Genomic DNA, 27,430 nt, shown 5'->3' with positions numbered 1-27,430 from the left:
TGTGAGAGTACTGTCAATATTCTGTGACGGAGCATGAGTATGGCCGGCTTTGGCATGAGTCAAGAGTATGTGTGAGCAAGAGTGAAGTTGGGGTATATAAGTGGGCATGCCATAAGTATTGTGAAGAACAATATTTTGTAGCATAAATATAATAATTAGTAAAGTGTATTTAAAGTTTGTGTGCATGTACCCGTATTCGTAAATAAAGAGTAGCTTAGTGTGGAAGTAGTATTTTTAATAAGTAAAAGTAGTAGCACCCAGGAGCGAAAATGTTAATTTTAAGATTATGCTTTCACTACTTTTTCTAATATAATATATACATAATGTTTTGTAATGTTATATATATATATATATATATAATGTATTTGTACTTAAGTATATGTTTGAAAATATATAAATATCAAACGACACTTTCAGAGTTCATTATGCGAGAAAAATGCTACAAACTTAAATGTTAAGTAATCTTTTAAAATTTTAAGATCTTTTAAAATTTCAAATATACTTAACAATCTTTGATGGATAATTAGTATTCAGTCGCATAATGATGATTCAATTTCAAAAGTGAAAATATACTTTTTTAAAGAAAACGAAAGAAATTTATTTGAGAATCCTTGATTATTCAACCTCAAGATAGATAATGTGTCTAAGAAACAGTTATCTTTCAAATTTTATGATATAGTTATTATACAATCTGGAAGTATTATACTTAATATTTCAAAATTTATGATAGAAATTTCTTATTCTAAAATTTTTCATTATTCAATTTCAAGGCCGAAAATGTATCCGAGAATTTTTATTTCCACATTTCCATTTCAAAATATAACTATTTATCCATTTTAATGATATTTTTCAGAAAATAAGAATAGAAGAAAACATACTTAAATTGTTGTCTTCTTGGTGTTAACGGTGACCCTTCACTAATTTGACCGAATTGATATGTAGCTGTACCATTTACTTTACACGTATCAATACGTTTCCGAGGTGGATCAGAGGATTCTGATCTACTTCGAATAATTATTTCTGTGTCATCCTCAAAGGCCGGCCGTCTTCGTTTTCGTTCAAGTAGGAGAAAATAGATAACTTTTTCAGTATTGTGGCTGAAATAGATAAGACACATTTCTTTAGTGGAGTAACTCATACTTAAATAATTTAGAATTCTGAACTATAAATTTCTAAAATATAATCGAACGAATAAATTACATTTGAACATTACACATTATAATATTAAAAAATGTATATGTTTATAGTAAGCAGAATTTTCTGAACTAGTATTATGTATTTCTATAGCAATTTTAGTCAGTCTCCGTGGGACTTACCTTTATAGAAATATATCTAAGCACTGAATGACTTAATCTTGTCTTGTGATAAACACAATGTGAGTAACTCTACAAAGTAGTATTTAAGTTTTTGTGGTACTGTTTCATTACAATTGTCTAATATACCAATGCAGTCAAAAAGTTCCCAAAATTTCGATGTAGCTCTCTATTCCATAATATAAGTATGCATTTACTTAATTACCTCCAAAGTAGGCACCTTCGGGACTTGCTCCACCGCTTCTGCGATTGTTGGAAACACCAACGAAAAGCCTCTTTTGGTATCTTCCGAAAAACCTCTTTTGCGTTTGTTTTTGATCTCTTTTACGTTGGCGAAACGAAGAAGGTCCATGTTTAGCTTTGGGAAGATAGAAACATCCCAAAGCTAATTGTTTTAAAAGCTAAACTAAAACTGTTGCTAGGATGATTCTAAACTGTTTCCAAGACTATCAAACTCTGAATCAGATTTTCCTCAATTTGCACATGAATTTGATATTTGCGTGTTGCTCGATCTGTCAAATAGCGCCAAGTAATCACCACATACACTCCTTCATTTTCAGCTATACTTCCCGTACACTGCCTGTTATCACGTATTCATACTTGTCAAATTCATAGTTAGGCAACCTAAGGAGTGTCCTGGACAAGATTCGTTATGATTGCATCATAAATGCCAAAACCACAATAACATTCCAGGAACTTTTTGACTGCCCTGGTACATTGCCAGGTTACAGACGTATATTGTTACAGAGTTGAAATAAAAATTGTTTCCGAAACGTAATTATAAATATTTATTTCGAAATTATCAATTTATCAATATATCAATAAATAATCAATTTATTTTCTTACATCTATTTATTTATTTATCTGCAATGTTTCAAAGAACTTTAAAAAATAATGTATTGAAGATTTTTTCTTTTTAAAAATTTTAACTTTAAGAGTCTTCACTATAGCGAAATTAAACTACCGATAATTTTTTAGTTTTTCTGTAGTATCTTCAAAACAATTAAAAATATTCGAAAAGCAGAAACGTAGTGAACTAGACAATACGATTTTGCATGTGATACCTTAACCACAATTCACCTACAAGCTTTTGGTATCCCGCTATTTACAGAACCCGCAAAAAATGCTAAATCTTTCTACAGTTGCAAATCGAAAGCAGATAGATGAGTTGTGATAACGGTATCACATGCAAAATCGTATTATCTAGTTCACTACGTTTCCGTTTTACGAGTATTTTTATTTGTTTTGAAGGTATTACAGAAACACACTAAAATTAGCGTAGTTTAATTTCGCTGTAGTGAAGACCCTTAAGCAATGATTCTAATTTTCATTCTTTTCAAATATGCACAAGCAACAGAGAATCATAGAATAACAATGGCTATCATGTATAACGAAATTCACTAAAATTTCCCCTTTTCATGCTTATTTATATGTAACTAGTAGAGCCCGAATTTCTATGTAGTAAGATATTTTTTCTTTTATACGTACATGCATGGAATTAAAAAATATTGACGAATTACGTCAGTAGGGATGTCATAGTAAAGTTTTATATAACTATTTTTATATATATTACTCAATATTACATATTATTAAGATATGAAATATTCTTTACATTAAACAATCCTTAAGAGGAAAATTCATTGGACTTTCGGTTTATATGTTAGTGTGGTAGATAAAAAGTAAAATTTGAACTGTCTCTTCTCCTTTCCCTCTCCCCATTTTTAGCTTCCGACAATACACTAACTTAAAATGCGATTTGTCTTCATTGCACATACGTAGCAGTTCTTTGCTTCGCCGTATCGTAATAATTACATCAGGTGTTGATGGTGATTTAGTTTCCAGCTCGCAACAAGAAGCAGCAATCAACACACAGAAAACGAAAAGAACCAACAATGGAAGGCGGCAAGTACAAAGCTGAGCGATACTTATCTTTCATCTCTACTTTGTTTTCATTTTTGCAGCCGCTGACTACAAATCCCGATTGAAGTATTGTTAACTCAACCGTAGGATTTGGTATATATAATTCGTGGGCCTTTCATTTTAGCTTTTGGAGCTTTAAGAAGAGCTTGCTTCAGTATTTAATCCGTGTTTCAGCTGTTCAAAGCCGGAATGGCTCTACCTGCCTCCTCGTTATCTCAGAAGCTGCAATCTTGGATAGCAGTCGATGATGCATTTACCACCGATGGCAAAGTCGATGATGCATTTACCACCGATGGCAAAGTTTTTTTTTTTTTTTTTTTTTTTTTTTTTTTTTTTTTTTTTTGAATGTATGATAAGTAAGTCGAGTGTACTATGAAGTCTCAGAGCGGCATATTGGCACCTCACTTCATGGGAAAAACAAACAATTACGAAGTGAGACGAAGCAAGTTCTACTAACCCAGATGCAAGAGAATTCTTCGTTTAGTATGTTTTACAAGGAAATGTGCTTAAGCAATGATTGCAGCAAACATCCCTAAGAACAAAATTCAGGTACCGAAGTTCCGGGACTTCCTTGCAAAATATTGTTTCCGTAAAGTTTTTTGACGAGTCAACTCTTCAGAAGGGATATTCCAGTTTCTTACCAGAAGCTTTGAAATAAATTAGGATAAAAGTAGGCAGTTCCTATATATGGATTTCCGTCGATGAGAACTGATGCTTTGGGACGGTATGTAGCTAATTTCATAGTTGGAAAGCCAAACTGCTAATTCTCGATCTACACCACATCTCATTGTATGCAAAGTTCTGGAGCGTACAAATCATTCTACCGGAGCACGATTTGTGAATGATATCTTAAAGTGTTGATTCGGATGGCGTACAAGAAGAGAGAGTTCTTCTTATATACAAAGACAGTGCATCATACATGTTAAAAAGTGCTACGGCACTTACAGTGTTTTATTCTAACTTGATTCACTTCACTTGCATGACACATTCTCTCAAACGCGTTGCTTAGGAGGTGAGAGCCAAGTTTCCGGAGGTCAACCAACTTATTTTTTCCACGAAAAAGGTGTTTTTGAAGGCACCACAACGTGTGCAGGTTTATAAGAAACAAGTGCTAGGCGTACCACTTCCTCTGGAATCTATTATACCTAGATGTGGCTCTTGGATATGGGCAAGTCAGCTTTACAACGAACATTTTGAAAAAGTCAAATCTATGCTTGACTCATTTTCGATGGACTCAGCTGTATCAGTACGCACTGCTCAAAATCTTTTCTAGGATCCGATACTTGTTTGCGATATGGCATACATAAGCAATAATTTTGGTTGGATTGCTACAAGTATCAACAAATTTGAAACTATTGGGCTTTCTCTCCTGAAAGTCATGGATATATGTGAGGATTCAGAAAAGAAACTGGCAGCTGTCGGAGGAGATGTAGAAGAGACAGTTGGAAGAAAATTTGGCACAGTGAACGAAAGGAACCAAGTTACAACAGCTTATTGACAATGAGACGCATTCTCAATGGTGAAACAGTTAACCCTCCTAATGATATTTCTCCCAATCACATTTATCTTCTGCCCTATGCTCCGGTTACTTCTTGCGACGTAGTGAGAGATTTCTCTGAGTACAAAAACATAATGTCTGTTCGATGACAACTATTTACTTCTGAACATTTGGAAATGTACATAGTGGCATATTGTAAGCTAATAATTGAACATATTCAAACAGTGCCTGTCCCAAGGTTAAGTTAACTTGAACATTTGTAAATACTTTTTGAATGCAAACATGTGGATAACGAATATTTAGTTCTAAACATATTAGTCCAGGTGCTAACATACTGGAAATTAAATAATTAAATGTATTCAAACTGTGGATAATACCTGAATGTACTTTACAGAAGATCAAGAACACTAAGCATTCTAATATTGTAACTTATATTGTTGCAAGTCCTTTTAAAATAAACATATTCCTTTTTGAGGAAAGAAATTTAAAAGAAAATAAAGAGTTAATATTAAAAATAAATATTTATGGTACACATTTCATTATGAATTTACATTTTTTTTACATTTTCAGACATTTTAAATACATATTTTAGGGGTTGATATTACATAAAAAATCAGGGCTCTAGTAATTTGTGCATATTTACAAAGAACATAAGAATATAAGGGAGATGAACTAGATGTAAAGTTTACTACAGATAAATGTATTATAATTCAAGGTTTTTCATTGCTGCAATTACCCTTCTATTGACTGGCAGCATTAGAAGCAAGTCTGCGAAGAAATATTACTAGATACAGAGGTTGTTCAGTCTACATTTGGCCAATTTCGACTTACCTAAAAATTTAGAAGAATCCATGGCGCCAGGTTCGTAAGTGCTCGATGTGTTTCCCTTGGTTCCTAACAATAGCCCGACAGCGTAATTTCCACTATAATAGGCTTCTCTGAAGAACTAGGAGGGGAACCTTGTCCCATTTCCTTTGCACAGCTTTCCAAAGTCCTTCCACAGTTGTCACACGCCGTTTTCCCAAAGCCCGCTTCAGCAATCCAAATCCACAATAGTCCATAGGACTTGCATCTGGAGATTTAACGGGTACCACATTGAAAGGTATCACCTGTATACCACTTGCCTCCTCCATCTCCCTGCAGAATGCGAGGGACGATCGTGAGGTATGTGATGAGGCCTTGTCCATGTGAATGCGCACCAGATTGGCGTCATTTCCGTTGGAATCTCATGCTCGTAGATCGGCCGCATGATCTGCTTCTGAAAATACTGCGAATTTATTTTGCAGTTCTTCGCCACCCTACGAATCTTCAGTTTACCTCGGTAACAGTAGCCAATAACAACCATGAACCCTTTTGGGAAGGATTCTTTACAGACACGGACCTACATTCTGAAGTTCTTGGCGCCTTTCTCTCGGTACATGATGGCTCTCGTTTGCCGCAGTCGGAAAGGTCATCGAGCGTTACGACGTAATCCACATTTGTTTTGCCAGATGCCGTTCGTACAGCTTTCGGGTGTTACACTTTCGTTCCTATTGGTGGGCATCCGTGAGAAGATGGTCGCGAGCTTTCATGACTTTTTCCAGCTTTAGTTGATGGTATAACGTCCGGCTCACAGTCCCCAAAGACACGTCAAGACGATTAGCCATACACCTTTGTGTTGGCGAATTTTCTTGCATTGCCATTTTGCGAAGTTTCCTCTGCATGGTGGAGGTGGCCTTGATGCATTCCCGCTTCCTAGACAACTCCGTTGGTGATCCAAATGGTGGAGCTTCGTTGCCCTTGTACTTTTTAATAACATTTTTTATTCCACTTAAACTGATGTTGCAACCATTCTTCTTGCACTGTTTTCTAATGACAGAAACACTAAAGTGGGCGTCATAAATAGCCGCAACATAGTCTTCCCAAAACCGACTTAATTTGGGCGGCATTTTGGTCACGGAGCGGAAACCCACACACTTGGAAACAAATTTAACACAACTCACAACAATGGTCCTGTTTTGTGCGTTATTGTCTTCCGGGATGGGGAAGGAATGAAATCGGCCAAACGTAGGCTGAACAACCTCTGTATAAACAATGTACTGTGAGTGAACTAATTTGTTCAGCAGGCGAAATTTTGGTCTGATTTGCTTGTAAACCAGTAATAAATTAAAGTAAAGTACTTACTTTGGACTGAGCAATTCTTGTATCAACTTCTCCCTGTCTTTGAAACATCCGAGACTAGAAATGGCCTGGAGGACATCTGGATCCATAGCCTCAATGGATGGAATGATGTGAGTCTGAACTACTTCCATCATTGGAAGCTCTAACTCTAGTTCCCCTTTCCCTCCTGCCGTCACCCAAGGATGCCGGTTGATATCTGCAAGCTACAAGAACATAAAATATTATAGTGATTTTCTATAATTCCGTATTTAGTTTAGAAACTACTTTGCTTGATATTTCTTTTTTCTGCATATATAAACTTCACTTATATTTCCTAGATTATACACCTGCACATTGTTTTTTATTTCTGTGTCAGTTTAGGGCTTTAAGTGGTTTGAGCAATTATATATACATCATTTTGAGCAATTATATATACACTGTCAAGTCAAAGTACAGACAATTAAAAATATTTCTTTGGCTGGAAAGTAAGAAAATCAACATTTTTTTCTTATTATTTCTGGTTATTTGGTTGACAAACTCTTGTTACTAGAAATTTACACAGCAAATATAATACGTTAAACAGAAACCTGAGGTGGGGATTCAATAAACTCATAAAGAGAAAGGTGATAAGTGACAAACAAAAGAAATACAAAGTAATTTTCTACATAATTTTCCAATAACGTTTAGACTCCTAACATTCTTTGCTCTAAATATTAGAGAACATAAAAATGATTTAGCGTATAAAATACTACTTTGCAATTTGTGAGCAGTTTAACCAATAGAATTGCACGTTTCGTTTTTAAAACTGAATTGAATTTATTGCAATAATTGAACATAAAAAACAGTTAGTAACAAAGTGGTCTCCCTATGACGTAAAAGGAAAATCAGTTAATGAACCATAATTGAATAGTATGAACCAAATACGAGAGTGAATATAAATCGAAAGACGGCAGACCAGTGTCATTGGACCTATTTTCTCCAGAGACACAGTAAACACAGTGCGTTACATTGTTGACATCTTCGAGCTCTGTGTGGATCAACTGACTCCAGACGAACGATGTTCCGTATTTCCAACAAGATATCGCGACAGAACACAGATCTTTGGATACTGTACATTCTGTTTTCAGATTTGACAGAATTTTCCTCAAAGATCTATGGCGTGCAAGGTTCTCTGATCTAGTCTGTTGCGATTTTTATACATGGGCCAACTGAAGGGCAAGGTGTACCACAACAATCTACGAACAATTCACATTCAGCAACAGAATATACGCAATACCATCGTCAATATCCAATGGGACGAGTGAATGTAACGATAGATCGCACTGAATGTGATCTATCGGACCACCTTGTGCCTGCAACATGGTGGTCAACTTTCCAGCAGTATCTGCCTTTGTCTTTAATTTACTTGTATAATGTCACCTTGCAACTCATATATTCATCACTTGGTTTGGGTTAGGTTTCTCTTGGCCAATCTTGAATTTTAACAGCTTTCACAGAATAAGATTTATATTAAAGTTAAAATGCAATGTTAATATGTAATGTAGAATGCTTTGTAATATCTTAATACGCTAATTGCAATACATTTCCCAGTCTGAAACTTTTCAGTAGCTGTACGTTAACCACATAACATTGGTTGTCATGAAGTTACAAAAAAGGATAAATATGATATGGGCTTTAAATTTTCTTTAATTTTAGTAATCAATATAGAGCTTTCGTGAAGTCAGAATTAGAATAAAAGGAAAGTAGACATAAAACAAGCATTATACTTCTCATATTCAAGAATTGCCTTCAGCAACCTACATCCAAGAACGAAAAAAAGAAAACAACAGTACAGGGATGTTACTTACGGTCAGCCTTTTATCTGGATTAACTTCGATCATGCCTCGTAACAAGTTTTGGCAATCTGGAGGGACAAAATGTGGAATGTGGAACACTCCTCGCTTCACTTTTTCTAGTAATTGCCTTAAGTTGTCGTCGTCGAAAGGCAAAGCACCTACTAACAACGCGTAAAGGATTACTCCACAAGACCACACATCCGCTTTCCTACCATCGTATTTTTCTCCCTATAAGAAATAACAAATAAAAATTTATAGAAAAGAAGAAAGAGCATAATTCTTTCTATAAGAAATATTACGCTAATATATATTGTTCCATTTTATTTAATGAATCTGACCTAATATTACTACGTTAATTTAAACTTTCTTTGCATACAACGTAGGTTAGTTATGTAAATTTAATTCAAACAATTCTCAGTCTCGATGTAGATTGGTCTTCTAATCGTCAGTTGTGTCAGAGGTGACTTCCATGTCGTTGCTACTCAACGTTGTCAGCAGTTTATGTAAGTTCATATTTTGTACTAGACTATATCTAACTTAGTGAAAATAGTTTTAATTTCATGTTTAACTTATTTAAATAACATTTCAGCAAATATCGATACTTTTAAATTCCACCATATGTCTTTAAGAGAGGGTCGTGGGTATAATTGCCTTTATCTGCACACATGCCCATCAAATAGTTCTCTTTAAGATGAAGTTGGAAATCAATTATCATGGTTCTTATACAAGAAAATATTTTAGCTCAAAGAAGATATTATCATACAATGCTTATTTCAGATATAAAATCAGCTCAAGCACGTTTTCACAGCGTACAATGTATGTTTAACACAAAGTAATACTTAACATATTGGTTATTTTAGGAGAATATATGAACTAGAGGTGCAGAAGAGTTTGATAATTGTGCTGTACGGCAACGTTGTTTAAATTTGCTGCTTAATTAAGCCTATTTTAAGCAGGTATTGTGCAACGGGATATCTATCAATAATTATACATGTTATTCCCATACATGTTTCTATGCTTAAGTTATTACATACGCTTGTAAGACTATCAAAGCAAACAAAATAATAAAATGGTGTTGAATTATAACACATTTTATATTGCAACGGCATTTTTGTACAATATCAATTCTACAAGACTATACAAGTTAAAAGTTCAAGATGGATTATATATACAGGTTGTGCACAAAGTCATTTTCTAAAATATGTGAAGAAATAAAAAAATAAAATAAGCTAGGTGACGTGACAATATTATACTCACAAATAATGTTCAAACTGTTCTCACCATGTCCAATACACAAGGTACGTCTCTTCAGCACTGATTTTCAAATATCATGACACAATCGAAGATTGACATGCAATCTCTCGAATGATTGTTTTATTAGCTGTTTGAAGTAATCCAAATCCTGCGATTGTCCAGGGAACACCTAGTCTTTGACAATAACCCACATGGAGAAGTCACATAGTGTGAGGCCACATAAATGGAGCGGCCAATCTATCGTACCACGATGACCAATTCTTCATCGAAATGTTGCTTCAAGAAATCCCTCATAATAACACCAAAGTGAGGTGGTATACCATTGTGCCGTCACGTGAATTGAATGTTTTCGTAACAAGGGTTATTTTCAAGTACTGGAATGAAAACTTCCTATAACATCTGAGCTGTGTATCACTGGTAACAGTTCCTTCAAAAAAAAGAATGGTCCTACAGTAGCATGCAAATTAATCCGAAAAAAATGCATTCTTTTTCAGGTATACAATAATCTTAAATAATCTTATAAAAGTTACAGTCTTAAAATTTAGTTACTTTTTTTTTTTTTAAATAAGTGCACATTCAATAATGCCCTGTGCTATGAACAACATGTTACTCAATAGTTCATTGTTGCTCATTATTACTCATTGTTGAAGAAGTCATTGTTACTCAATAGTTCATTGTTGAAAGTTGACATGGTTTGTAGAGTTTATTGTTGAAGTGTTTCATCATTGACAGAAGAGTCAGTTGTATTGAAAGTTATGTGATAAGGGGAAGGTTATTTCATGTAAGTGGTTCTTATTTCAACTGCTACCCAATTAAATACAACGCCACACAAACTGTCGAAAATTGTTACGTTATCACAGCATACTTTAATGACACAGAGACAAATTGCTAAAGAATGTGGTGTCGAATTGGGTATAATTAATTCAATTCTGAAATAATACCGAATTGCTGGATCCATCCATGCTCAAAGAAAGAGAAAATGTGGTTCTAAACGGAAGACTTCATTAAAAGATGATCAGAATTCTTATTAGAAAAAGCAAACAGAATTCCAGACTGATTGCTGTTGGTTTAACATGTAATTTACTGTCAAGTGGACTGGATCCACCTTACAAAAGTGAATCACAGTAGCTTGAATCTGGACGAAAAGCTTGTAGACCATTTAAAAAAAGTTGCTTACAAAATAAATATGTAATGAGTACAAAATTCATCGCAACTGGACCGTGAATGACTGGAAGAAAATGCTTTCTTTCAGACGAATGAAATTTTGAAATGCAAGAGCACAAGATTTCTTTCGTTCGTAAAGGAAAATATGAAAAACTTTTACCAGCACGCCTGTAACAAACTCCAACGCCCCTCCCCCTCCTCTCCGAAAATAGCATTCTGGGTTGTTTGACATCTGAAGAGCTTGGACCAATAGTTACTGTAAAGCGGATGATGAACAGGAGAAATATATTAAAATACTGTGACGAAAAGTCTTATCTTATCTCAAGAAATCGTTTTCTGCTGATGATGGTGTTTCCCAACAGGAGCTAGGAAAATATCATACATCTCGAAAAGTCAATGAGTTCTTTGATAATGACGATGTGCAAGTACTCCCATGGCGAGAAAATTCACTTGACGAAATCCAATGGAAAATTTATGGTCGATCTGTTAAGAAAAGGATGTCAAAAGTGGATTCTTTAATCAAGGAGAAAATACTTTGTGCCATTGTTAACGTGTGGTATCATAACGAAAAAATTAAAAAACTTTGTGCAAAATTAGTGCAATCTTAACCGTGTCACAGATGTGATTACAAACAAAGGAGGTCACATAAAGTACTGAAGATCTTTCTACATACAGCACATGTATAGTTATATATATTACAGCAATTGCTTTAAATGACAAAATGTGTACCTTGTTCGGATTAATTTGCACTACTGTATGACACCACCACTCCAAATACCACCCCAAATTGTAACACCAGGGATGTTTAACTCTTCTGTCACTATTCCGTGGATTAGTATCACTCCAATAAACACAATTGTGTCTATTTACGTTTGAACTTCATGTGTCCACAAAGTTTCTTTTCACAAATTTCTGTCAGCTTCGTTAGAAATGAGAAACCACTCACAGAACTCAGCACGCCGGTCCGGATCACATTCGTGCAACTTGCACAGAAGCTTTGACCGGTAAGATTTTATCTTCAAATGCTTTAACATCTTCCTTATAGAGGTACATATTATTTCCAGGTCATGTGGGCGCTTTTTGGTAGACTTCTTCGTGATAAATACACAACTCTGAGCAGCAAGTTCAGCGTTTTATTTATTCCGTACACTTCGTGGTCATCTGCTTTGTGGTAAATCATACACAGAGCCTGTAAACTCGAATCTAGGTTCAGATTTCACATGGCTTGACGTGATGGTGGTTCTATATCTAGAAATCTTCTGAAGTCTGCTGTTATAACATTTGTGTTTTTGTCGTGTTTCCACCAAGTTTGTAGCACAGACAGGTTGTTCCTTTGCTAATTTGCGATTCATCTCAACATCTGTACTATTTGTCACAACTTCACTCAATAAATAACTCTTAAATTACGTATGAAAACATGGTTACTTGTCCCAGTCACACTGAGAGATACAGCAGTGCTAGTTCTAATACTAAAAATAAATAAATGAATAAATAAAATAAAATAAAATAAAAATAAAATAAAATAAAATAAAATAAAACGGTCACTGATAGCTTGCTTATTTGTTTTCTTTCCTTACTTGTTTCGAGGAAAGCGACTTTGTGTCCAACCTGTATAAATGTGTTGAAATATTTGAAATTATTATATTTTAGTGTACAAAATTAATTTAAAATCGAAGAACTGAAATGTTTAAATAAAGTTTTATATAATAATTTGAATTTAAACTAAATTTCTACAATTACTAGTAAAAATACGAAAGTAAATAGGTATTTGATTTCATTTGATTTTCAGTTTAGCCTCTCTTTAAGCAGCGAGGCTATATGAGACGTGGTAAATAAATATTAATCTATCGCCATTACTTTTCCTGTACTCTAGAAAATTCTAAATATTGTTTTTCTTATAATCTAGAAAATTGTAGAACGCACAGTAAAAACCATCCATAATAAGAGTTATATATAAAAAAAGAACACTAGCAACTTACTCTAATAACTTCTGGACATGCATAATGTGGAGATCCACAACTTGTTTCTAACATACTGCCTTCAGGTTGCAAAGATGCCATCCCAAAATCTGCTATTTTAATGTTATTTTTTTCGTCTAGTAACAAATTTTCAGGTTTTAGGTCCCTATGGCTGAAAAGTAAGAAGCAGAATAGAAAAATAAATTCTAGAATATCAATAGTGTACAATATGTGAATGTATAGTATTTATGTATTTATTTAAATGTGAAATATAATTTTAAATGAATATAAGAACTTACATTGAAAACTACTGTATAGTAATAAAAACACACATTTAGTATGAGAGTAGCCGATACACTTTTGCGTCATGTTAAAACATCTTTGTTTTTCATTTTTATAGCGTTAATGTTTGATAGTTATTGTGAAAATGTTTTCACTTACATAAAATATTCTAAGATGTATTTTTTAATCCAGTATGTCATCGATCTGCGTGAAGAAATTTACATTTTTACATGTACGTATTAATGTTGGGTAGAAAATGTTTTACATTCTGATATATTTCCTCACGTTGCAACTTAAAGAATAGAAAGTAAGTTGTTACAGTTTAATTTTCTGCCATTTTAAAAAGATGCATTTAGGTCTGAACTTCTATCGGAAATCAAAATTATTAGGATATGTATTTTAGTATCTTGTATGATGTTATATAATTTCGTGTTATTATTTTATGCTAACTTCTCAAAGGGTTGAAAGGCTTAGACATAAAGCAACAATTATATATTATTGTATTTCATACGCTCTTCATTATTCTCTTAGTTAGAATAAGATGATGAGAGCCAATATTTTCATAACAGATGCGAATAAAGCTACTTAATGTTTATTAAATATACATTTGCATTAATTATGACATTTGTTTATATTTCTATCTTAACAAAATAACTATAAGAAATCCCGAAGCAGGTACGAAAAAGGAATAATTTACCAGAAAATAGTACAAACATTACCACAGAACACTGAAAAAAGGACACTAAATACTTTCGGTAAATACTTCATCAAATAGAGAGGAGAGAAATTATGAAGTAAAGGAAGAAAATTACAGAACAAAATCGTAACTCTGAAGCCTCCACGTGGGATCATCTTTGAAATTAAGTCATGTGTGATGTGTGTGAGGATTGAAAGTAGAGAGAGATAAATATAATGGAACGAGTGGGCGATAACACCACTAGACAGAAAAACTAATACATGACTATATACATATACTGTATACACCCCCCCCACATATATATATATATATATATATATATATATATATATATATATATATATATATATATATATATATATATATATATATATAGATAGATAGATAGATAGATAGATATAGATATAGATATAGATATAGATATAGATATAGATATAGATAGATAAAGGTAACCAAGAAAGTTCTGCAGCTTTTTCACCCACTACCTTCGAACATCGATATGTCATCTAAGACGTAGCTGGAAGAACAAAAATCGTCCACATCACCATCGAAGACCTTCTGCCAACATTCTGGAAGGCCATGGATTCCACCGCGGTAGAACGTGGTGGGCCGTGAAGCGAAGAAGGTATCAAGTACATTCTGCACCTCTATTAGGGATTTGAACAGGTGTCCTCTAAGGTGATTGTCCAAGGAATGGAACAGATGATAATCGGACAGTTACATTGATGCTCTGATCAGCTGGTAGCAGTTCCCGGTGCACGGTGCCGCGAGCAGTTCACCAAATATACAGGAGGACCTTCTTCTGATATGGTGCTGGTTTCAGCTGTTTTAGAACCGGTTCATGGGATGCTTACCAATGATGGCGACGCCGTGGAGCTTCGTACAGGACCCACTTCTCATGCCATGTCAACATCCTGTCCAGAAATGGCTCCTTCCTCAGACAAGACAGCAAAGAAACACAGGTATCTGCTTGCGTTGCCTTCTGGCCCGGAGTCAAATCATGTGGGACCCATCAACCCAACTTGTAGTGCTTCCCAACTTGATGGAAGTGATGCGGAATGGTTTCTTCACTCACACTGAATTGTAGTCCCAGTTCCTTACATGTCTGGCTACTGTTCACCTTAATTGCTGCTTGAAGATCTTCATTTTGTACAGGTTGGTCTTCCGGCCCGTGGTGCGTCTTCGAGTGTTTCGTCAACGTCCTTAAACTTGTTGAACTACCGCTGCACTGTCCGTGTACTCACGACACCCTCACTAAAGGCCTGGCATATCTTCCTTCCCGTTGCAGCGGCGTTTTACCCGAGTTTGAACTCGTACAGCATACACGCTTTTATGACTCTGTGCAGGTCCCATGTTTACTCTGTCCTTACGCAAGTTCATGATGTAACTGAACTGCCACAATGAGGTAGTATGTTGGATATAGGTACACCAACAACTGATTTTCGCTTTATCTTCATTCGCATTCAACTCACGGTGTGAGAGCCAATTGAACACAGACCTCCACAAAGAGCAACAGAACTTTCTTGGTTAAGTTTATATATACAACCATATACATATTCTTATATATTAGTCTGTCTATTTAGTAATTATCGGTATATATATATATATATATATATATATATATATCGGTATATGGACTATATGTAAATTATTTTTAAAAAGTGACAGACAATAACTAACAGTCCAAAATTCATATCAAAGAAATACTTATGAATAAAAAAATGAAATAATGACAAATAATAGAACGAAGAGCGTTTGAATGAATGAATGAGGTTGAAAGCATCTCAAGTACCAGAGTAGTGATGAGTAAGTTTTCTTTGTGATAAGGTATTGGAAGATCGACTGATGCAGAATATAGGACAGGTTTTGCATCTGAGTTTCTAGTGCTTCTTCGGTGAAAATGGTTCAAAAGGCCAATTCTCATAATGGGCATGTAAAGGTTGGGGAAGTTCGGTAAACGAGTTAGGCATATTGGGATTTTTTTTCAGTTCCTGGTATAGTAGTGAGTATGGGATAAGAAAGATACAGTAATTTCTGTTAGAAATGGAGGTAAGTTTATGTTATTTTTTTTATGAGTAAATTGTTTGCAGATAATGTTGGTTGGATCTCTTCTATTGGAAAGCATTGACGAGAGAATATTGAAGCGGACGTTGGGAGACGATGTGGTAGAAAAGATATTTGTTCTCTGAATGGATTAGCCGTTTGCTATGATGATGATAGGAGCTCTTGAAGTTGAGATATAGTATACTGTTGGTAAATTTGATGTGTTCTTCAGTCTCAAGTAGGGTTGCCACGTTTTAGTAAGCCTAAAACAGGACACACGTACCAAATTTGTAAATGGAACAATTTATTAAGAGTAATAGAAGAAAATACATATATTCATGAATGAAAATTACAATGAAAGTTTAAAACAAAATCACACAAAATAGAAAACTCGTAGCGTCAGCTTCTTGGCGGTTAGTTGAACAGAAGTTATGAATCATTAAACCTGAAAATACTTCGTTTACTGAAACAAGTCAATTCTTGTAGAATAATTGTGTGACATATGTATAGCTGCAGGTGGTTCAACTCGTCTGTTCATCTGAAATGACTTGCAACAAAATGAAGAGAAAAGTGATGTGTTTCTAGAAATTGTGAATTTGGATTTCGAATTAATTAGTAAAATTAAATAAGGATTACTACAGGGAGTTTTGGAATAAAATAATTAAGTTTAGATTAACAAGCCCCTCTGGAAGCAGTAGAAGTCTGATGATGACACAGATAGTGTGTTTAAACTGTTATATGATTGTGTTTATATATATATTTATCACATAGCCTTGCTCAGTGTGTTTTTGTGTTTTAGTTTGACAATCTGGAAACAAGGCCTGCTAGAATAATTATCTTTTAGTATTTCAAAAATTATTGTCCACATATGATTATACATTACATTAAGTTTTTTATTCATGTTGGTAATTACAAGACTATGGTATGACAATCTGTAATTAACTTTGATATTGCTGTTATTATTATTAGAGAAAGTTTATTGTGTTTCTTTACAAGAATAAAGTGGTTTATCAGTGTTTTGTTGGTATGAAAGAGATGTGAGATATCTTACTATAAAATAAAAAGGAAGTAAAACTACATGTTCTGGAATATTTCTCAAAAGTAGTAGAGGAAACAAACAGTATTATATCTACTGTTATCAAAGTACACTCAAATATGTATACGAAAGGCTAAAATATACTTACCATATGGAATGACTATGACAAAAATCTAACGCTGATATTATTTGTCTAAAAAATCTTCGGGCTTCTTTAGGGGTGAGTCGACCCTTTTTAACAAGATAATCGAATAACTCTCCTCCAGATACGTGTTCTAGCACCAGATAACTAACAAAGAGAAACACAGAAAAGAATATTTATTAACTTTGTGAGAATGAAATTTTATTATAGAAAATTGTTATAGAGAATCGTGCTTAACATCACTGATTACTCTGATGAACCACTTCCTATATAACTAATGGAAATTAATTTTTTTCTCACAATGCAACAAAAGTGACTCGGCGACACTACCGGCTAGAGTTGTAACTAACTGCATCGTCTGCTGCTGGCAGTAGCTAAGTGTATCACTGGCTAATTCTATCAGACTCAGGCGCTCTGAATTATTTGATTCGTTCTTGCTTTTAGTAGTTCGTAGCACCAACTTCCTTGAGTGGTGGCGCCACGGTCTCCACAGTTTCAGCGGGAAGAGCAGCTGAAACATCTTGTACTATATAATTACTCTATGCTTAACATGTTATAATCTTCTTACACTATTATACACTCTGATTTCATTTTATTTTTGTATTGAGATTTTTCTGTTCCCTAAACAAAAATCTTGTAAAGTCCAATGTATTAAGTTTATTCGATATTTATTAGGAAAAGAAATGAATACTCTAGTCCTATATATTGGCCAAACAAAATATTTGTCAATGCTTTTCAAGTATTTTTGAAATTGATACTATTCTAGGACATGTAAAGATAATTGCTTTTAAGGAATTTGGTTTACTAATTAAAACTTCTTTATATGTTTACCATATTTGTCCATGTGTTTATCCGTCCGAGAGACAAAAAATCTCAAGAACTACGTACTTGATACATCAGGATTAATTCTGGCCAGGAGGTAGAGGACGTTATAAATGAGTTTTCCTTGGTAGTATGCAATCCAACTGTACCTAAATACAATGTTAGTTGCATATCATTTAGTTACTTTCAATATAATAACCAAATTCCTTCACGTGGTGTACTGATACTTGTTTTAATACAGAGAATACTATCCTGTAGCAGATCAATACACTTATTTTGAAGATATGCTGCAGACAAAATACTGTAGATCAGACTGCAGATCAGATGTTTTTATTTATTTTAATTTTAAGAAAAGTGTTATTTCTTTCTTTGTGTTTATTCTTTCTTTTCCTTTTATGACTTCCAAACTATGCTATGCATAAATTGTTAGTCTTAAGAACGGCTGTGTTTGTCCGTCCACCCGCCTGTCGACGGGTATAACAGTAGAAATGGTAAGAGTTATCGAGAAGAGGTTTCTTGCAATCGATTCAGCGTCCCAAGAATACGTTCAATCTCTTCCAGTAATCTATTCAAACCGAAAGTGGTAGAAATCGACCGTTTCCGGTTTCATCATTTATCGCCATAAAACAGAAATGGTCGTAAGATGCGATAGGCAGTATTTTGCAATCGATTCATAGTCTGAAAAGAAAATACCATCATCACTCCACAACACTCTACCAAAACCAGAAGCTTTAGAAATTTTCTGGTACTTCCAGGTTCAATATTGATTTTCATAAAGTAAAAACAGAGAAATATGAGATGTTTCTTTGCAATTGATTCAGGGCCCCAAGAATAGGTCTAAGCTGCTCTGTTAACTCTTTATCCAAACCGAAAGTGGTAGAAATAAACCATTTTTGGTTTTACGATTAATCGTCATAGAACAGAAACGTAATATATAGTGACAAGCTGCTTTCTACAATCGATTCAGCGCCTCAAGGAAATAACATCACCACTTAGCACACTCTACCAAAAGCGCAAATGGTTAAAATTTACTAGTATTTCCAGTTTCAGTACTTATTTCAATAGAGCAAAAACTTAAAGAGATATCGAAAACCAATTTTTGGCACAGATTCAGCATTCCAAGAATGAGTTTTATCAATCTGTTCAAACTAGAAGTGGTGAAAATCCAGGATTTCCCCTACCAACACTTATCTTGTAAGGAATAAAATGGAAATAAATAGCTACAAGTAATATTAACAAAAAATTGGCTACTTACCAATGAATCCTTCCTTGAAAAATTTAGAAGATTTTGACGTTTCGGAACTCTCAGCTGGTTCCTTCCTCAGTGGCAAGGTAAAGTTCCGAAACGTCAAAATCTTTAAATTTTTCAAGGAAGGATTCATTGGTAAGTAGCCAATTTTTTGTTAATTTTGAAATTCCCCCTATGCGCTCATGTAATTATAGGCTACAAGTAATATTTAGATAAGGATTCATTACTTCAATATCTTTTTCACCTATGATTTTATTCCTCTATTGTAACAGGAAGTGATAGAGATCAATAGTACTTCCGGTTTCAATATTAATCTCCGTAGATCAAAAACATTAACAAATACCAAGCAATGGCTTTCGATATGGATTCAGCGTCCAAGGAATAGCTTCGATTATGTTCCTCTATTGCAACTAGAAGTTCTGGGTGTACCACTTCAAATTTAAGAATGAAATTCACATAGTTTGGAAGTCTACTGTAGTTTAACTCTTTGATACGTAACTCACTGGTTTAAAACTGTGGATGCGTCCATAATGAACTACATTTCAACATTAATCGCTATGAAAATTGCAATATTTAACAATGTATATTAATTTGTCGAAATTGTTTCGAAGCGAAAATAAGTAACAAAGCAGTATGCATTCCTAATGTTCGTCAAAGCGTGTGAGTGATCCAAATGTGAAATAAGAGAGATGGGGTGTCACCTTAAATCTCATACTTACAAACATATATATTTCCAGTAGTAGCACGTCATTTTTTAATGACTGTATATCTTTAAACCTAAAAACCGAAGGCAGTAGAGCATAATGCTATATACTATTTCTTTAGAGGAGTGAATACTGCCAAAATTTAGAATGTGTTTTGAGGTAATTACTATTTATATCTTTATTGTCATTGCATGTGCTGACAACTTCTTAATGTAATGATATTTTATGACCCATGTTCTTATACAATAGGTTATCCATTGTTCGAACATATTCTTGTAGTTCGTTATCAATTTTTTATCCTACAAACTAAGCTGTTGAGCAGCCAAGATAATGAATTTTTCTTTAGATTAACATTCATACTACTGTTCTTGTCATTTATTCATGAACATCATATTATTTGTCCAATATGATAGTCAGGTCTTACGCACCTCAACTCCACTCAGTTGCCACACACTTAAATCAATTGCTATGGAAAGGTTTGCGATATTTAACAAAACTAAATTAAAATTTCACACTTGTCATTTTGAATAAAAATTCTAATTTGTATTTTAGGGAAATAGTTTTATTAAATAATAAGGAAACGTTTATTTAACAGATTATAGAACTACAGAGTATTCCATATAGCGGATAAAATTAACACTCTTTGTGTATTTCAACCTCTAAATTTTGATATGTTACTCATTAATGCATTTTTAACTATTATTTATACGTTCTCTTTTAAAAATATATAATAGATTAATATTAAATTGGTATGAGACGACACTCATAATGTTACTTTAAAAGAAATGTTGTAATACAAGTTATCGTTGTAAAAGAGCTAAAATAAGATCTCGAAACTTTTCTGTAAAATAAAAGTTATTAAACACTAACTCCACAGTGTTCAGTTCTCAAAGTAACATAACAACTGAATAAATTAACTAACATTAATTTTATGTACAATATCAGCAAATTTTACTTACGACTAATACTAAGAAAAATCGCATAAAGAGAGGTTGCTATATTAAATTCTCAGACTTTTCTACATTACCTATTTATTAGCATTATTTAATTATGTGATAGGATGAACATGAGATAATCATAACAAAAACTCAGTACGGTATCAATTTATATTTTATAAAAGCCTACTATGACAAGGTAACAATTTCAATACTTTCACTAAATGTATATCAGTTAAAAATAGATGTACACCACTCGTGATTAATTTGAATTTGCGTATATAAGAACTATTGGTTAACTTGTAAACAAATGAGTTATATATCAAATAGTCAGGGCCTAAGCGATATACAATAATTCAATTTTTTGAGCACAGATAAAATTGTCGGAAATTTTTCATTTCAAATTTGAGTACCGATAATGGGAAAATTGAGTTGAGTTGAATTTCAGTTTAGCGTCCCTTTCAGCAGCGAGGCTATATGAGACGTGGACCTACTGATTAACGTGGAATCCGAACCACATGAGCTCCCGCCGGGAACCGAACTTGGTCTCCCGCGCCAAAGGCGCATACGCTAACCGCTTAGCCACGGATGAGCTCTCGATAATGGGAAAACATAAGGATATACCGTAATCATCCATCCTAAGCAATTCCGTCTGATATTCATATCAAGTATTCAGGATAAATGATGTGAAATAGTTAAGCTTCGTGAACAGATTTTTAACTTGTCGGCGTTTTTCTCTTTTTCTTTTTTTACTTTAATTTTGAGTACCGGTAATGGGAAGGCAGCACAGCTGTAAATCCTGTAAACTTAAAAACAATGTTTGACGAAACCTAATCATTATTTCTACACATTAAATGTTTGCTCTATTCAAGTCTGGATAAAGGTAATTGAATAGATAGCATATCTATTAATAAGGAAACTTAACAACAGTACTTCAATAATCATATGTATATTTCGTATTTCAGCTGTGAAGGAGATTGATCAAAATTATGTGGTCCTGCAAGCAATGTAAACTTTTTTAAGTAATACGAACTGAAGATGACGACAATTTGTTACTGAAACGTTTGCGCACTTGGATTTCTATTTGGATGCTTAGGTAAGTACTCAAGTTTTGTTTTAATTATTACTTATTAACATATTTTATAAAATTTAAGGCCCGTGACTCAGCTCTTATTATTAGATTGTTATTCTGTTACTTTCTATGTTCTAAAGAAAACGAAAATGTGATCTTCAATACAAACAGTAAATATTTACATTTGATTTCAAACAGAATTCAGAGTATACTTACAGATATTTTTTATTTTCATATACATCGGATAATCCTAATACGTGTGGATGATCTATGAGTTTCATAATTGCTATTTCTCTTTCGACCTGAAATTAGGTAAAAGCAGAAATTAAAATAGTATTCTATACACAAATGATGATAAGATAACGTTTTCTAATTATTTTCATAAATATAAAAACACAGAAAGGAAAATAAGATTCAACGCCAACAATACTATTCTCGAATGGATGAAATTTTCAGCTTGTTCGGTAAACATGAACTGAAACTTCAATTATAATATTTCAATGCAGAGTGAGAAAATGTACTATCTTTGTTGAATTGGGATTCAGCATCCCGTTCAACAGTAAGACTCTAGAAGATGTGGAATTCGAACCACATGAACTTCCGCCGGGAATCGAATCAAGGTCTTCCACGCCGAAGACTTGTACGTTAATCATGTAACAAGGAGGAAGCTCACGGTAGACTATTATGTGTCACTCTCTTAGCCATTTTTTTTTAACGAATTTCTCCCATTTACTTCCAAAATAGTTCATTACACACACATGAACACTCAAAATTTTTAATCTCTATTTCTCTAAATCTAGGTGGTCGTAAAATGGTATAATTTCATTGCAATATGTTTATAAAAATTTTAATTTTTTTAATTTTTGCACCTTGTATGGTATGATTAAACGGTATTCTGAGTGACAGAACCTACACAGTTTTTTTTTTTTTTTTTTTTTTTGACACACATAAAGCAGTTTATTTATATCTGAAGAGGATATTCCTTATTTTAAAGCCTTTGTAAAAAGCTCTACAAGCTTCTCTCTCTGCAATTGTGCCCTTTAAGGATTTCCTCATAGCAAAATGCGACATGACAAATGAAACTGTAAATATGAATAAGATCCAGTGACTAATAAATCTTCACTTAAGGTATCTTTAATTTACATAGTACATACAATTTCTTGATGAACTTTTACATTGTTGCAAAGTACGTACGATGATTTTATTTATTTTATTTATTCCAGTTTAATTTTGTACCTAAGTGTATCCTTAGTAGATTAAGTGAGAAACATTCTCTTTTGCTAGTTATGGAACTATTGAGACGAAAGTATAACGTGTCTAATTTACTATGATTCAATTTTAATTTGTGGTAAGACAACCAAGTAGTAGATTTATCTTTTCCCGAAATTCATTAAAATAAACTCTATCCTATAGGCTAAATGATGTGAATGATGGCGATTAATAAATAAAAGGATTGGTAAAATTAAGGCAATGTAAGGAAACTGGGGACTATGAGATGCCACGGAAAAGACGTTGACTACTACACACTTACATGATTTTATATATGACCAGGGATCTTTCGCACCAAAAGTAAACATTCTACCACTGAAACACTTTGTGTGACCACTTTATGGATTGAATTTCTATATATGTAATGATTTAATTTTTAGAGAATATTTAATTTGAATATTATTGGAGGAATAATTTAAATTTAATAATTAAGCATGCATACAATTTTCAGGAAAAAAAAAATAAAACAATATATTTATTCTGATGTAAGCTCATTTTACATCAAACTTGACCCAATAATGAAAGTTATTGGAACCTCAATGAAACCTTATTTCCCTAATTTCTTGAATAATCCTCTACAACTAACTTTTGTACATAAATTAAGTTATAATGTAAGCAAAAAATACATATGTGGCAGTGTAGTTACGGACGAAAGACAATCAAACGTAATTAAAGATAATTATGTGAAAATCTTTGTTGCTCTTCGACTCCAATTCCGCCATGTGCATGTAGTCCAGATAGAACTTAATACACAGCATGGTGATACACAAGGGCACCAGGTTTTGAAAATTAGTGAGACTGTTCTCATAGTTTACGACCAATTCATCTCGGAGTATATAAAAGTAACCAAGAAAGTTCTGTTGCTTTTTGTGGAGGTCTGTGTTCCATTGGCCGTCACACCGTGAATTGAATGGGAATGGAAATACGACAAAAATCAGTTGTTGGTGTGGCTATATCCAACATACTACCTGGTTTGGCTGTTCAGTTACATCGTGAACTTGCGTAAGGACAGAGTAAACATGAGATCTCCACAGAGCGTGATGAGAAATGGGTCCTGTACGAAGCTCCACGGCGCCGTCATCATTGGTTAGCATCCCATGAACCAGTTCCAAAACATCCGAAACCGGCACAGCACCAGAAGAATGTTCTCCTGTGTATTTGGTGGACTATTCGCGGCATTGTGCATCGGGAACTACTACCAGCTGGTTAGAACATCAATGCAGGTGTGTACTGTCAGCAGTTAAGCCGTGTTCACGAAAAACTCAAACTGTAATAGCGGGGCGGAAGATATGCCAGCCTTTAGTGAGGGTGTCGTGACTACGCGAACAGTGCAGCGGTGGTTTAACAAGTTTAAGGACGGTGACGAAATACTCGAAGACGCATCACGTGCTGGAAGATTAACACATGTACAAAATGAAGATCTTCAGGCAGCAATTGAGACGAACATGGTCAGACATGTACGGAACTTTGACTACAATTCAGTGTGAGTGGAGAAACCATTCGGAAGCATCTCCATCAACTTGGGAAGAATCAAAGTTGGGTCGATGGGTCCCACATGATTTAACTCCGGGCCAGAAGGCAACGCGAGCAGACGCCTGTGTTTCTTTGCTGTCTCGTTTGAGGAACGAGACATTTCAGGACAGGGTATTGACACGTGATGAGAAGTGGGTCCTGTACGAAGCTCCACGGCGCCATCATCATTCGTTAGTATCCCATGAACCGGTTCCAAAACAGCCGAAACCAACACTGCACCAGAAGAATGTTCTCCTGTGTGGTTGGTGGACTGCTCGCGGCATCGTGCATCGGGAACTGCTACTAGCTGGGTAGAGCATCAATGCAAGTGTATACTATCAGCAGTTAAGCCGTGTTCAAGAAAAACTCAAAACTTTGCAGCCAGCACTTCTGTATCGCTAAGGGGTCCTTCTGGTACAGGACAACTAAACTCCACGTGGCTAGGATGACCCGGGACATCATTCTACGCCTTGAATGAGAAACACTATTTCATCCGCCATACTCCCCGGACATTGCAATGTTTGATTATCACCTGTTCCATTCCTTGGACAATCATCTTAGGGGACGCCAATTCAAATCCCTAGTAGAGGTCTAAATGCACTTGGTACCTTGTTCACTTCACCGTTTACAAAGTTCTACCGCGATGGAATCCATAACCTTCCACAACATTGGCAGAAGATCGTCAATGCTGATGGGGTCTATTTTTGATCTTCTATGTACGTCTTAGATGACATATCGATGTTCGAAGGTGGTGGGTGAAAAAGAAATTTTCCGGACAGAACTTTCTTGGTTACCTTAATATCATTTAGGCTTAGCGGGGATCCGGAGACTATTGCTCAGAAAATTTTGAAGATTGACTCTCCTGAAAATGGAGTTAGGTCTTTTTGAGTGAACATGGAATTTTTTCGTATTTGTTTTCCATTTTTTCTCTTCTTATAACAGAGGAAAATACTTATTCTTGAATGGTGACATAACCAGGAAGATTCTAGGATTCTTACTCCCCGATCTATTCTGAACGCCAACCATTTGTGATATTAAAAGTGTGAAAATTTTAAAATGAAATAGTACTGAGAAGCTCTCGTTCAGTTTGACACTTAAAAGGTCCTTCGCGCCACGATTCCGGAATTTTATGTTTTCATCCCTGGTAAAGTCTGTCCAAACTTTATATCCTTCTCCCCGCTCTATGAAAATATCGAGTCCTACTATGATTTAAGAAATGAGGCGTAATGCTAGATTTTTCTGTCTTTATTGTTTCTTTTTATTTTTTACTTGTTTCTTTTTTTCTCTTTTTGATTTTTCTTCACTGTTTCTCGTGTGGATGCTAAGCACTCTCACAAAAATTCTGGAGGCTACTGGAGAACCGGAGGAGCTCCTCGGTGGCTAAGCGGTTAGCGTATGCGCCTTTGGCGTGGGAGACCGGGTTCGATTCCCGGCGGGAGCTCATATGGTTCGGATTCCACGTTAATCAGTAGGTCCACGTCTCATATAGCCTCGCTGCTGAACGGGACGTTAATCTCAAAATCAACTCGAGAACCGGAGCACTCCGAAGTCGGCGCCTCTCTTGATACATACTACAAAATGTGTAAGCATATCGAACCACAATGGTACCAACGCAGCTTTTAGAGACACTTGGGGAAGTATATTCCACTTTTTAAGAAAGGTTCATTGATAAAGATATTGGAGGATACTGGCAGCCCTCCACCAGCCTCTTAAGAGCACCGTATGGGATTGGGGGCTTAAGCCCAGGCATCACGCTCTCCATTCTATGTTCTGAATGTTCTCGGTATGAGGAAGTCATTCACTCTATGTGAAGTCAACGACATCTCGGAAAAGCTGAATATGCTCTTGCGGAATTATGTTGCAATATATGGATTATACAGGATTCCGATTGAACACGTCAACTTGCTGCCTCTATATCTATTATGTTAGGGCTCCCATATTATTAAGACTACAAAATAGGGATACCAATGAAAAATTACACTAAAAGCCGGGACATCTGACGAAAACTTTACAGTATAGTCATAATTATGCACTTGCATTTTGGTGAAATGTGAGAATTAATTAATTAGGCACGAAAAGTAACCAATAAAAGCATTATTTTAAGTATTGCACGCATGACATTAACTTATGTTTTGAGGAGAAACCGAGACTTGGATATTTTAATTTCTGGAAGAACAGATTATGTAAATTAGGGATTGGTCCGGCTAAACCGGGACGCCTGGGAGTTCTAATTATGTTTTAGAACACTGGGTGATTTGTATCTAGTTCCCAGCCATTTGCAAATAAGAAAACATCTGAAGTCACTACAGAGACTCAGCACCATTTATCGAAGAACATTATGTGGAACTACTCAAGGTTCCTATATTAATTATTAGGATCACGCTAGTGGGCTTAATTGGGCTAGTTGTCGAGATCTACTACAACTTCCGATTTTAATATTGATCCTCATAGAACACAGGTAGCGAGAAATGATTTATTAATATAATTGTTCCCAAAAACTATGTTCAACCCGTCGACGAAATGAGCTATGACTTGCATCTTTTCCGAACTTACCTTTAATGCTGCCAAATGTTTTTAGTAAGTGAG

At 34.6% G+C, this 27,430-nt stretch overlaps 1 protein-coding gene across 1 annotated transcript in view; it reads right to left on the bottom strand.

Moving 5' to 3' along the window:
* The window catches only part of sff (BRSK family serine/threonine-protein kinase sugar-free frosting), a 118,381-nt gene that overhangs the window by 24,479 nt on the left and 66,472 nt on the right, over nucleotides 1–27,430 (bottom strand). Inside the window, exons 3-8 of the mRNA XM_081728514.1 lie at nucleotides 22,280–22,365; nucleotides 17,288–17,428; nucleotides 13,103–13,253; nucleotides 8,718–8,933; nucleotides 6,895–7,094; nucleotides 879–1,097 (exon numbers count right to left, since the gene is read on the bottom strand). Coding sequence (XP_081584640.1) covers nucleotides 879–1,097; nucleotides 6,895–7,094; nucleotides 8,718–8,933; nucleotides 13,103–13,253; nucleotides 17,288–17,428; nucleotides 22,280–22,365 — 1,013 coding nt within the window. The remainder of the gene's footprint in view (nucleotides 1–878; nucleotides 1,098–6,894; nucleotides 7,095–8,717; nucleotides 8,934–13,102; nucleotides 13,254–17,287; nucleotides 17,429–22,279; nucleotides 22,366–27,430) is intronic.

The sequence above is a fragment of the Thermobia domestica genome, chromosome 10 (assembly GCF_964235325.1).
Source record: "Thermobia domestica chromosome 10, izTheDome1.hap1.1, whole genome shotgun sequence".
Lineage (NCBI taxonomy): Eukaryota > Metazoa > Arthropoda > Insecta > Zygentoma > Lepismatidae > Thermobia > Thermobia domestica.
Note: the sequence above shows the minus strand (reverse complement) of the source record. Positions and strands in the feature narration are given on the sequence as shown.